Source organism: Pelophylax lessonae (assembly GCF_965119305.1).
Source record: "Pelophylax lessonae genome assembly, chromosome: 10".
Classification (NCBI taxonomy): Eukaryota; Metazoa; Chordata; class Amphibia; order Anura; family Ranidae; genus Pelophylax; species Pelophylax lessonae.
This window is the reverse complement of record NC_138777.1, coordinates 47,491,853-47,506,007: the sequence shown is the minus strand read 5'-3', so window position 1 is coordinate 47,506,007 and position 14,155 is coordinate 47,491,853. Positions and strand designations below refer to the sequence as shown.

The 14,155-nt window shown below is 42.4% G+C and overlaps 1 protein-coding gene across 1 annotated transcript in view; it reads right to left on the bottom strand.

The window, feature by feature from the left end:
• MYBPC3 (myosin binding protein C3) overlaps positions 1–14,155 on the bottom strand; it is a 201,763-nt gene that overhangs the window by 137,294 nt on the left and 50,314 nt on the right. The window contains exons 3-5 of the mRNA XM_082271091.1: positions 5,005–5,124; positions 2,094–2,174; positions 874–1,022 (exon numbers count right to left, since the gene is read on the bottom strand). Of these exons, the coding sequence (XP_082127217.1) occupies positions 874–1,022; positions 2,094–2,174; positions 5,005–5,124 (350 nt within the window). The remainder of the gene's footprint in view (positions 1–873; positions 1,023–2,093; positions 2,175–5,004; positions 5,125–14,155) is intronic.

Genomic DNA, 14,155 nt, shown 5'->3' with positions numbered 1-14,155 from the left:
CTATAGGGTTGATCTATAAATGGACAATGGAATGTTTACTTTGGAAACTGAATCACCCCATCATATACAAGCAAGGATCTAATGTATTTTTCATATTCCTGTAGACATGATTAGTTCCATCTTATTCACCTTATACCTTATACAAAACAGTTCCACCCTATTCAGTAAGATAAGTGAACCATTAAGGGCAAAGTGACAAAGCCCCTTTAAAGCACACACCCCAACTTACCAATTCTAACCTTCTCCGTGTCTCAATTCCTTTGACAGTCAAACCTTGTATGAGCTTCATGTCAGATACCTTTGGAGCTTACACAAAATTGATGATGCTGTCCTCCCTCTCCTCATATTATTGTTGTGATATAGAAGTACCGAACCCTATTGTGGTTTGATGTAATGTAATATGTGGTCATGGAGGCTGCTTATCAACAACCTTGGTCTCCCGCAGCACCCTTGGAGAAGTTTGCTAAAATATTGTAAACATGGGAGTGCAAAATAATTTGTACCGTCCATCAGGGCTACCATCCTAGACTGTACTGTTTTTAATATCTTTATGGACTGTAAAAATTAGTGTGCTGCTCCCATCTTTTCAATACATTAGCATCCTCCTCTTCCCATGATAGTGCTGGGGCTGGGTGATTGCATCCAGGGAGAAGATCATATGATTCTTTATAGCCTGAAGAACAGGATACTTGGTGGTGTAAGAACTGAGTGTCGGGAGAGTGTGGGGCAGGTGAGTATAGGTGGGTTGGGATGGACTAGTAAAAGACTGTCACCTTGCCTTGAAAGGACAAAGTGAGTCTCTTCCCTTCTTCAACAAATGGTCTGTGTAACACCTATGTGTTCTCTTTAGAGACTCTTCCACTGGCCACTTACTTTCGTGTTCCGATCATAAGTTTCTGTGATCTGTAGGTGTTTGCCAACTTTGGTAGACAAGTCCATCCATTTGCCTTTGAACCATTTTGCCACTGGTTTCTTTATGAGGTTGGTGGCATTCACCTTTGCAGTAAATTTTATGTTTTCACCTAAGGGAAAAAATGGGCACAACAATAAATTATCCAGGGAAAAATTTTTCAAGTTACTGAGTCCAACCAAATTTGATGTTTAATTCAGCACATCTAAAGGCGTTACAGAGGTATAAATGTTATTGCAAGTATTCTTCATTTTAATAAATAAATGAAGGGTCCTACGGAAGGGTGTGCAAACTAGGGAGGTTGGCTGATGTTTCTTTATGTCTGAGGTTCTTTTCCCTGCTGTTTGATGTCTAGCATGTAAGGTCTTACTACTTCAGCTTCAGTCTCTATACTGAAAACGTAATAAAAAGACTTACTGTATGTACAGAAATGTTATATTGCCTGTGACATGTGCAGATAACTTGCTCCTGGTAGACAGTTTGGGCAATAGATGATTCAATATTCCAATAATCACCAGAACTGAAATATCAGTATTGGGTGGACTGACTAAAACTAAACTAAATGTTGGACAGAGATTCTAAACCTTCCCCACTCTACTGAACAAAAGTGCTTTTGGTGTCCCCATTATAGAAACTTTCCATCTCTTCCTGTCCCTCTGACCTTGTTTCATTAGAACAGGAAGTAAGGGGATAACTCTCCAATGAGTACACAGAGGGCAATAAAAATCTGATATGAGAAAGCAATAAGGGCGCCACAACAATGTTAATTGCGTCCAGAGTGATCTTTTACTGGATAATCAAAATAATTGAAGAGCCAATCTGGTTGGGAGTTCACAAACTCCCCTATATGAGGGCTTGATTATTGAATAATTTAAACAAAGACTGGATGTTTAGAAGTGTATATAGATCTCCATCAAATATTACCATCTGGACAGAGATTGGTTGGACAGAGATTCTAAACCTTCCCCACTCCACTGAACCAAAATGCTTTTGGTGTCCCCATTATAGAAACGTTCCATCTCTTCCTGTTCCTCTTCCTGTTCCTATGACCCTGTTTCATTGGGATGGGAAGTAGGGGGGATAACCACCCAGTTAAGGCACAGAGAGCAATACAGTATTGGCAAGGGCTGGGCTTTAAAATAACCAAAACCTTTATATATCCAGTGAAAACTGGGATACTGACCGACAGTCACTTCGCCATCCACTGGTCTTTGCATAAACAGGCCAACTACATCCTTTGGAGCCTCTTGTTCGGGAGCAGGAGCTGCAGAAACAAAACAAATATGTTGTTGGTAACAAAACAATATTGTAATTGTTCCCACAGATAGTCTGTTTTTAACAAAAAGTTCCCACAGATAGTCTGTTTTTAACAAAAAGTTCATATTTTAGAGGACATTAGATAGATAGATAGAAATAATGACTTTATCAAGCAGTTTGGTGACACCAACCTTGAACATTTAGCCACAACAAAGCAAATATTTGTATTGTAACCCAATTGGCCACTAAAGTTCCAGTAATGGCCTACTAAATGGTAAGGTCACGCTTATCTCCAGAGGCAGGGCTTCACTTTTAGTCAATGTGGAATCTGAAGTCCACGTATATAGTGTTTGCCGGGGATCAAGGGGCACCCCTGGCATACCAAAAATTATTAACAAGGACCCTTACACTTGGAGGCAATGCTAGTTTTAACACTTTCATGGCTACACAGGCTTCCTTTAATGACAGATGGGTATATTTAACTGCTTCATATCTTGTACTATTACACCCCTTATGAACCAGGAGCATATTTTACATTTCCATTATGGGCCTATTTATTCAATGATAACTTTGTTATTACTTAAAATAATAAAGAGATACAGTGCCTTGCGAAAGTATTCGGCCCCCTTGAACTTTTCGACCTTTTGCCACATTTCAGGCTTCAAACATAAAGATATAAAACTGTGATTTTTTGTGAAGAATCAACAACAAGTGGGACACAATCATTAAGTGGAACGAAATTTATTGGATATTTCAAACTTTTTTAACAAGTAAAAAACTGAAAAATTGGGCGTGCAAAATTATTCAGCCCCCTTAAGTTAATACTTTGTAGCGCTACCTTTTGCTGCGGTTACAGCTGTAAGTTGCTTGGGGTATGTCTCTATCAGTTTTGCACATCGAGAGACTGAAATTTCTGCCCATTCCTCCTTGCAAAACAGCTCGAGCTCAGTGAGGTTGGATGGAGAGCGTTTGTGAACAGCAGTTTTCAGTTCTTTCCATAGATTCTCGATTGGATTCAGGTCTGGACATTGACTTGGCCATTCTAACACCTGGATATGTTTATTTGTGAACCATTCCATTGTAGATTTTGCTTTATGTTTTGGATCATTGTTTTGTTGGAAGACAAATCTCCGTCCCAGTCTCAGGTCTTTTGCAGACTCCATCAGGTTTTCTTCCAGAATGGTCCTGTATTTGGCTCCATCCATCTCCCATCAATTTTAACCATCTTCCCTGTCCCTGCTGAAGAAAAGCAGGCCTAAACCATGATGCTGCCACCACCATGTTTGACAGTGGGGATGGTGTGTCCAGGGTGATGAGCTGTGTTGCTTTTACGCCAAACACAACGTTTTGCATTGTTGCCATAAAGTTCGATTTTGGTTTCATCTGACCAGAGCACCTTCTTCCACATATTTGGTGTGTCTCCCAGGTGGCTTGTGGCAAACTTTAAACGACAATTTTTATGGATATCTTTAAGAAATGGCTTTCTTCTTGCCACCCTTCCATAAAGGCCAGATTTGTGCAGTATACGACTGATAGTTGTCCTATGGACAGAGTCTCCCACCTCAGCTGTAGATCTCTGCAGTTCATCCAGAGTGATCATGGGTCTCTTGGCTGCATCTCTGATCAGTCTTCTCCTTGTATGAGCTGAAAGTTTAAAGGGACGGCCAGGTCTTCGTAGATTTGCAGTGGTCTGATACTCCTTCCATTTCAATATTATCGCTTGCACAGTGTGCTCCTTGGGATGTTTAAAGCTTGGGAAATCTTTTTGTATCTAAATCCGGCTTTAAACTTCTCCACAACAGTATCTCGGACCTGCCTGGTGTGTTTCTTGTTCTTCATGATGCTCTCTGTGCTTTAAACTGACCTCTAAGACTATCACAGTGCAGGTGCATTTATACAGAGACTTGATTACACACAGGTGGATTCTATTTATCATCATTAGTCATTTAGGTAAACATTGGATCATTGAGAGATCCTCACTGAACTTCTGGAGAGAGTTTGCTGCACTGAAAGTAAAGGGGCTGAATAATTTTGAACGCCCAATTTTTCAGTTTTTTATTTGTTAACAAAGTTTGAAATATCCAATAAATTTCGTTCCACTTCATGATTGTGTCTCACTTGTTGTTGATTCTTCACAAAAAATTACAGTTTTATATCTTTATGTTTGAAGCCTGAAATGTGGCAAAAGGTTGCAAAGTTCAAGGGGGCCGAATACTTTCGCAAGGCACTGTACATACACTTTTTTTGGAGGGACAAATTCAGATTTCTTTTGGCAATATGCCTTGCATTTTTTTCTATTTTGCCTTTTTTTTTTTTTATTTTGACCCATTTAATTTAAACAATAAAAGCAGTAAGGCCTTCCCTGGTACATTCAACTTGGTACATTCAGCTTGCCCACATGTGGTTCAAATCTCGGCTGGTTGGAACTGCCTATGGCTGGCCTAAGGCATCTTGGGCAGAGACAGCTGTTTTAAAATGTTTGATAAAAATCCACGATTGAAAGTTGTTTTTTGTTTGTGGTAGGTTACAGAAGAATGTGACCCTTGTAGACAATGGTCAACCATCAGAAAGTGAAGGGTGAATCCTTCAAACTTGTATGCTTGCACAGTAGTGTTTATAACTCCTCCTCTCTCTATGACAAGGTAAAGGTAAAAGGTTTTGGTTGGAATAAGGCTAACAAATGTAGTAATCCACAGAAATCTAGTTTTAGATTTCTTTCATTTTGAGAACAATAAATCATCACGACTAGTTGCAATAGGTTACCAAATTGAAAAATCGTTAAAAAATAGGGGTAAGGGTGCAATGCACCACTGGCCTGAATATTCAGGTATAGTTACCATCAGCAGGAGGAGCATCTGTCTTTTCTTCTGGGGCTGGGGCAGGTGCCTCCGGTGCTGGTGCCTCAGTTGCAGGTGCTGGGACCTCTGGAGCAGGTGCTGGGGCATCTTCTGTTTTTTCTAAAGATAAACATAATCATTTTAATAGCATTGATATCAAAATTTAAAGGAAAGTTCAACACTGAAGTTTAAGATTTAAAGGAAGGTTTAACATTGAACCCTAATTTTTCCCCAGGATTACTGCCGAAATGACAGAACCTGTTGAGAGGGGTAGAATGCGGCCTGGCCATCTCGTGCCCGAGCAAGAAGATGTCCAACTGAAAATTTGAGAGTCCTATGCTTTCCCTTCTCGTCAGGAACATTTCCCTGCCGGTAGTTCTGTTCCTACCAGGCGGGGTACCTGTCCCTATTCAAGGTTGCACTGATATGCAGCACTGATGGGCACTGATATGTGTCACCGATAGGTTGCACTGATATGCATCAATGCTCTGATTACCAGCACAGACCCCCCCCCCCTCCGTCAGGAGAGCCGCTGATCGGCTTTCCTCTACTTGCACCTGTCAGGTGCGAACTGAGGAAAGCCGATCAACGGCACTTCCTATTTACTGTGACTGGATACAGCTGGTCACATGGTAAAGAGCCTACGTCATAGGCTCTTTACCGGGATCGGAGTCGGAAATGCGGTGTGTCAGAGTGACACACCGCACCACCGATCGCCGTTCTGCGTGCCCCCGCGGGAGCACGAGCGGCTTATCCTGCTGAACGTCATATGACGCCCAGTCAGGATAACTTAACCACTTTCCAACCGTCATTCTGCTAGATGACTAAGTGGTTAAACCAAATGTTCAATTGGGTTTAATTTATTACAGTGAGGTCTTCGTCAGCAACTTAACAGACTTTCAATTCATCACTGCCACAAATTTGGGGCAAGTTATCCTTACTATCTGGGCAGCTTTTGATCATGACAGGTTATGCCAAATTATTTGAAGGGACACACATGAAAAATGTTCTCGAACGATACCAGAACAATCGATTTTCATTCAATCAGTACAGTTACTATTCGTCCGCAAAAAAAAACGGAAGACAAAGACCTGACATGCCCAGAAATGAAAGAATACATTACAATACAATACAACACATTACATGACTTCCGAAGCTGTATTCTGTCATATAAGAATTATCATAACTTTACTAACCTATTCGTTTTCGATATGGGACTTGCATGCAAAAAAATAATAAAAAATGGACAATCACTCATCAGATATTCTCATTGTGTGTACAAGGCTTTAGTGCTGTTGTACAGAGGACTGTAACATGCTCCTGCCAAATCAACTTACACTGGCTGCATTAATGTAAAATAATGATTAATTAAGGAATATATAGCAGCAATAATTAGTGTCTTATTATTCTGCCTGGACATCAGCTTTAATAATTTGTTTACCTGAAGTCTAGAATTATTTTAGAAGAGTCAAAGTAAAAACACTTCCATATTCCTAACAGGAACTGAATGCATCATCCTGTAAACTTGCTTGCACCATCAGAAATCTCCCAGTTCCTCTTTTGTAGAATATTCCTTTTACTTTCTATGCTATTAATACATGCTTTACAAATAACGCCACTGCAGAACATTCCTTGTTTGCAACAGATAAAAAAGTATATATCATAGTATATATTCATCTCATACAAAGGGCTGGGCAAACAGCTAGTGAGCCAAATCTCCAAAATATTAAGAGCAATTTCAGCAACAAGGGAAACTGATCATAAAATCCATTAGCATATTGCAAGATGCTAAAGTCTGAATGTGCACAGTTATTTTATTATAAGTTTTATCAGAGTTTAGAAAACTTTTCAAACGTACTTCTAGGTGGGCCTGCACCCCTTTGCTGTGCAATTGCTGCTTACTAAAATAAATAGTTCTCATATTATAAATATGTGATAAAGGTGATCATGATGATTATGACGGTGATGATGAAAATATTAGGCATTCTGTTTGGTTAATTTTGATGCCGCTAACCACTTGCCGACCGCCGCACGACTATTTACGCGAGCGGTCAGCCCCTCACAGGCAAAGTGACGTAGGTCTACGTCGCTAGCCTGTGAGGCTCTAGGGAGCGAGCGCACGCCGCCAGAGGCGCGCTCCCGCTCGCTCACGGACCCCCCCGCGCGTGTGCCCGGCGGACCCGATGTCCACTGGGCAGTTGCGATCTTCCGTTAGAGCAGGAGAAAGGCAGGCGGCTAATGTAAACACAGCCACCTGTCATTCTCCCCTGTGTAAGAATGGAGATCATACGGTTCTACTATGTAGGAAAAATGAAAAACGGTGGTATACTCGCGCCTATACTCGGATCACCGGCACGCAGCACTTTCATCCCCACACCGGCAGTGTTTTGAGCACGTTTTTTGCACAATTTTTGTATTCACCCTTTGGACTTGATTGCATTGGACTTTTACATTTATTTATTTGAGTGTTAATTTACTATATGTATTTACTATTCAGCACGTTGCACTTTAAGAGGAATCACGGTATTTCACATTAATATATTATTTATTTATAATTATTATTTATCCCACCAAGTTATTATATGAGCATTGGTCAAAAAATTGCACAGGCACTTTTCATTTTTATATTGTCACAGGAAAATAATAGGGTAGCGCGGTTATTTACATATTCATCATCTACTATGTAGGACCGTTGATCTCTGTTCTTACACATCAAGCCACAGCCAATCAAAAAAAAAAAATCGCAGATCGCCGCCATTACTCGTTAAAAAAAAAAACAACAAAAATGACAAAAATCTTTCCCTTAGTTAGTAAACGCAATAACTTTTGCGCAAACCAATCAAAATACGCTTTTTGCGATTTTCTTTTACCAAACATATTTAGCAGAAAACAAATTGGCCTAAAATGTTAAAAAAAAATTAGATTTTTACATTTTTTGGGGGGGAATTTCATATAAAAAAATGTGAAAAATATTGTTGTTTTTGCAAAATTGTCACTATTTTTTTGTTTGTAGCGCATGATCAAAAAATCGCACAGGTGATCAAATACCACCAAAAGAAAGCTCTGTTTGTGGGAAAAAAAAGGACGTGAAATTCGTTTAGGTACAGCGTCGCAGGACTGCACAATTGTCCGTTAAAGCAACGCAGGGCCGAATCGCAAAATAGGCCCTGGTCAGGAAGGGGATAAAATCTTCCGGGGCTTAAGTGGATTGGTTATTTTGTCTCATGGATTTTTAACCACTTTCTGACCAGACTAAAGCTGAAAGACGGCTACAGCGCTGTCATCCAGTTCTGGGATGACGTTTATTGACTTCCTCCCAGAACGCAGCCCCCTTGTGCCCTCAGAGTGCACATTGGGAGTGCTCTGTGATCGCTGTTTTCATTGGACACAGTTGATCACAGATAGAGGTAAAGGGCCAATCACAGTAGCCCATTACCATGTGATCAACTGTGTCCAATCACAGCTCATCACATGTAAACAAATGCTGGTTATCTGCATTTTTGTTTCCTCAGCGCTGTCACTGTGTGAGGAAAGGAAACATAATAACTGGCTATCCTGTGACAGGGGACATTTACACTGATAATCAGTGCAGCCTAATCTTATCCAATCAGTGCAGCATATCAGTGCCACTTATAAGTGCCCATCAGTGCCGCCTCATCAATGCCTCCTCATTAGTGACCATCAGTGGCCAATAATGCAACTTATCATTGCGCATCAATGTCGTTTCATCAGTGCTGCCTCATCAGTGCAGCCTCCTCAGTGCAGCCTCATCAGTGCTTCCTCATTAGTGACCATCAGTGGCCATTAATACAACTTATCATTGCCCATCAATGTTGTTTCATCAGTGCTGCCTCATCAGTGCAGTCTTATCAGTGTCGCCTCATGAGTGCTGCCTCCTTAGAGGCCATCAGTGGTCATTAACGCAGCTTATCATTGCCCATCAATGCCGTCTCATCATTGCCGCCTCATCAGCGCAACCGCATTAGTGCCGCTTCATCAGTGCTGCCTCATCAGTGCTGCCCCATCAATGCCCATAAGTACCGCCTCATCAGTACCCATTAGTGCACCTTATCAGCGCATGTCAGTGAAGAAGAAAAATTACTTATTTACTAAATTTGATAACAGAAACTAACTTTTTTTTCAACAATCAGGATTGTATTATAAAATGATTAGAAATATAGCATACATGAAAGAAAAAGAACAAATAGACAGAATCCAAAAAATATCCAGTCATAGCTCAGAGAGACAAATAAAATTTAAACTGCACTACAGTCCTATAGGACCAACATTCACATTGTAACATAACGTACAACATCCCAAAGTAGAGTGTGTAAAAAAAGTGGGGGAAGAGACAAGGGGGGTGGGGGGAGGGAGGGGCTGGAGGGTTAGAAAACACCACGGCCCACTTGTCAAGGGGAGGGAGGGGGACACATCCAACCCACTTTACTGGGAGGTCAATGGATGCCAAACCTTGTAGAATTTCCAGGGGCAACCACTACAATGTACGTCAGTTTGTAAAGAGGCAACGCATCATCCATTATTGCTTTTCAGGATGACAAAGCAGGAGGAGTGGGGGAGGAGCATTTACAGAGAATTTCCTTCTTGGCATAAAAAAAAAAAAAATCAATACATTTTTTGTTTGTTTAGCAAAAAATAGAAAATCCAGTGGTGAATAAATAGCACCAAAAGAAATCTCTGTCTCAAAAAATGATAAAAATTTCATATGGGTAAAGTGTTGCATGACCACGCAATTGTCATTCAAAGTGTGACAGCACTGTAAGCTGAAAATAGTCCTGGTCAGAAAGTGAATGGAAGTGCCCAGAGGGCAGGTGGTTAAGCTCCATGCCATGGATATGTTCATGTTACAGCTGTGTGTGAATGATAAATAGGCTTGTGCTCTGCCTGCATTTGTGCTGTAAACCAATGAGTTCTGTCTGCTTATGGCTATGCTCAGGACATCCTGGGAGGGACCCATAGCAGCCCTCCTGCGTGCTGCTTTTAGGGTTTATTGGACTATACAGACAGAAGCACTGATCATACAGTCAGTGGCATCTTAGGAGCATTATAGGCTCCTGGGCAAAGCAGTGCCCTGGGGCCCCGCCTACACAATCACCCACGAGAGTAAAAATGCTAATTATCGATAAGGCGATATTTATTGGTACAGCAGTGCCAGGCTAATGACAACTTCCAAGTTCGGCGGCTGGGTGTGGGAAGACACACACGGAAAGGAGTCAGACTCGACTGTCCTGTGTGTGCCTGTTCCCATGGAGGCAGACAGGCATTCCTGCAGTTGTGGGCTCCCTCTCCATGGCCCAAGTGGCCTGACAGTAACACAGGGCCGACAGGCGATTGCCACCTGCTAAGTTCGGCGGCGGGATGCACACAGGAATTGGGACTAATGCTTGGCTGGGGCTGGGTCACTGGGCAGATGGGGCCCCCCGGGCTACTGGAGCCCAGGGGCAGCTGCAACTGCCCAGCCTGCCTATTCGGTAAGATGGCCCTGCATACAGTTCTTTGCAAACCTTGTTCACACGGGCCTCAGCTTGTATAAGAGCAGTGTGTACAGCAAGCTTTTACTAAGTATTTCATGAGCTTTCAGCAAGCTTTGTAGAAATCTTTCAAACAACCTTTCTCAATCAAGGTTCAGAGGAACCCTAGAGGTCCCCCAGAGGTGCTAGGGGTTCCTTAAAGAATATGTTACCCCAACATTTCATGTTACTGATATGTGCCTGTTATACCCAGGGCTGCTGTTAGAAATCACAGGGCCCCATACAGCCTACCTGACAAGCCCTCACTTGGCCCAAAGTGACTGACGAAATAGATTTATCAGTCTTTTTCTCTGCAACCTCGGTTGCACAGACGAATTAATAGGAAGCGCTCTGAGGCTTCCTGCTGATTCACAAACTGAAGCATAGTAAAAACAGTTTACTAGGCTTCAGTGATGAATGGACACAGGAGTGATTGGTACCGATTGCTCACTGTGTTCATTCAGGAACGGAAGGGGCCAGAAAATGACATATTTACCAGCCCCCTTCCCTCTCTCTCTATTTTGAAACAACCATCTGTGTGCCTGCAGCAACTGCCGGCGGGAGAGGAGAGGAGGGAAAGAGGCACAAAAAGGGCCTGGACAGCAGATGGAAGCAACGCATTTACTAGAACCAATCCCCCTGCAGTGCAGCCGGAGGGAGAAAGAGGAGGATAAGGTGGCAGCGATGTGGGGGGAGAGGGAAGCAGAAGAGGATCGGTGTCTGCAGTAAGACAGTACAGTCGGCCTTCCTACTTAGCAGGTGCTGGGCCCTGCTTTTAAACTGATGGGGCCTGGACCCAGTACAGAAAGGCTGGCTGTACTGCCTTATCAGCGGACCCGGTTGTACCATGTACTTGTGTTAAAAAGTATCCTATTCTCTTTGCATCGCTTTCTTTGTACAAAACACCTGGTGATCTTGCCAATCTTCCTGCTTTTCTATTTCAAACTGACACTAGGCATGGGAGCACATCCATCCCAATGTAGTCAGCTTTCTAGCTGTGCTGGGAGCTCAGCCTGCCTGTCTTCTTGTACTAACATCCCCCCCTCTCACCCCTGTACAGCCATTCACTGGGAAGATCGATGTACTGCTTTTTCTCCACCCCCACCTCTCCTAGCCACTCTTGCAGCTGAGAGCAAAGATTATGTGATCACTTATAACCACTGGCTGACGTTTAATTCCAGGATTATGGTTGCAGCTAGATGCTATAACCCCGGTATTAATTTTTCCCTCAGGCGCTCGTCTTTCTAATAAAAGTGATTCGAGCGGTGAATTCGCTGATTGAACCCTTTTAGAAGTAGAAGCAGGAGGGGGGCCCGTTTTCCAGTGGTTCCCGTGCTTACCTAGATAATCGGTAGCCCCGGGAACTGATCGGATGCTGGCAGCAGCTGGTCACAGGGGAAAAATGGCCTCCACTCATCTCTATGGCCTAGGAGGCCCGTAATGATGTCATGACGTCACTTCCGGTTTCCGCTCAATGTAAACAAGGCCTTTTTTTTTCCTAAGCGTTAGATCAATATTTTTTTTTTTTTTTTTAATCGAATGCGGGATGTGGGGTCTTATAGATTCCCAGATCTCTTCATAAAGAGGGCCTGTCATGCTGTATTGTTATCACAAGGAATGTTTACACTTCTTGCGATAGCAATAGAAGTGATCTCATTTTTTTGAGGGACAGTGTAAAAAAAAATATATAATAAAATAAATAATTATAAATTTTTTTTTTTTTTAAGCACCCTTGTCCCCCCGTGCTCATACGCAGTGGTGAATGCATACGTATGTCATGCCCACATATATGTAAACGATGTTCACATCAGAGATTTTCGGTATTGCCGAAAATGTCTGAGCCAGAGCAATAATTCTAGCCCTAGACCTCCTCTGTAACTCCAAACTTGTAGCCTGTAGAAATTTTTAAAATGTCGCCGATGGAGATTTTAAAATACTGTAGTTTGGTGCCATTCCACGAGCGTGCACAATTTTAAAGCATGACACGTTAGGTATCTATTTCCTCGGCGTAACATCATCTTTTATATTTTCAAGAAATTGTGGATATATATTGTGTTTTGTTTTCCTTTAATTCATTAAAGTGTATTTTTTTTCTAAATTGCATTTGAAAAAAACTGCTGCGCATAAAACAGCACAACATAAAAATTTGCAACGACCGCCATTTTATTTTCCAGGGCCCCTGTTGAAAAAATATATATAATGTTTGGGGGTTCTACGTAAATATCTAGCAAAAAATACTGATTTTCACTTGTAAACATAGAGTGTCAAAAAAAGGCATGATCTTCAATTGGATAAAAAAAATTTTTATCCATACACAAACATTTTGCCTTTAAAATCTATTTTATACCAAATGGGTTGTTCTACAAGGTGAGGGAGTGCACTAATCTGGTGCAGCTGTGCATAGTAACCAATCAGCTTCTAACTTGAACAGCTTGATCAATTAGGCTTTGACAATAAAACCTGGAAGCTGATTGATTACAATTAGAGATGGGCTCAGGCGTGTTTTAGTTCCCATATGCCTCATCCTGCTAGGACAGGGATTCCCAAACTACGGCCATACAGTTGTTCAGGAACTACAATTCCCATCATGCCTAGTCATGTATGTGAATGTCAGAGTTTTACAATGCCTCATGGGATGTGTAGTTTTTCTGCAACAGCTGCAGGGCCATAGTTTGGGAATCCCTGCGCTAGGACATTTCCCGATCTGTGATTAGCGGAGTGTATTGTCGGCTTCCTGGTGGGATCAGGCACATGGGAACTCGAACACGCCCGAGCCCATCTCTATTTACAATACATAGCTGTACCAGATTCTGTGTGCTCCAATTTTACTAAATCCCCATGTTATCTTTCTAGCTATTTATAAGGAGGGCGTTCTCTCCACTGACCCCAAATTTAAAAAACATTCTTCTTACTGACCACCAATTTAAAGGAGTTGTAAAGTCAGAAGGTTTTTTTATCTTAATGCTTATAATGCTTTAGGATAAAAAGCCTACTGTGTGCAGTAGCCCCTCTCAGCCACCCTAATACCTACCTGAGTCCCGTCTCTATCCAGCATTGGCCACTAGTGCCTCAGCGATCCAATACTCTCCCTTCTGATTGGCTGGGACACAGCAGTGGTGCCATTGGCTCCTGCTGCTGTCAATCAAACTCAGTTAGCCAAGCAGGAGAGAGAGAGGGAGGGGCCGAACTGCAGCGCCGTGTCTGAATGGATACACGGAGGCTGCAGCTCAGCTTGGGGTGCCCCCATACCAAGCTACTTGCTGTGGGGGCACTCAACAGGAGGAAGGGGCCAGGAGCTCCAGCCAGGGAACTGAAAAGAGGAGGATCCTGGCTGCCATGTGCAAACCACTGCACAGAGCAGGAAAGTATAACATGTTTGTTATTTTAGTCTGGGTTCACACTAGTGCGAATTGGATGTGGATTTCCCCGCATACAATTCACATAAAAGTAGAGTGTGCCTGGCTCTCAATGAAGCCAGTTCACACAGCTCCATGCGGCTGTGGAGCGAATTGCACAGGGGTCCTGTGTGTCTTGTGGCTTTGTTTCAGGTCCGAATTCTGGCAGAAATGCAGGCCTAATTCGTCCCTGAAATGGAGAACAGGAGCCCTGCTGTGAGTCACATC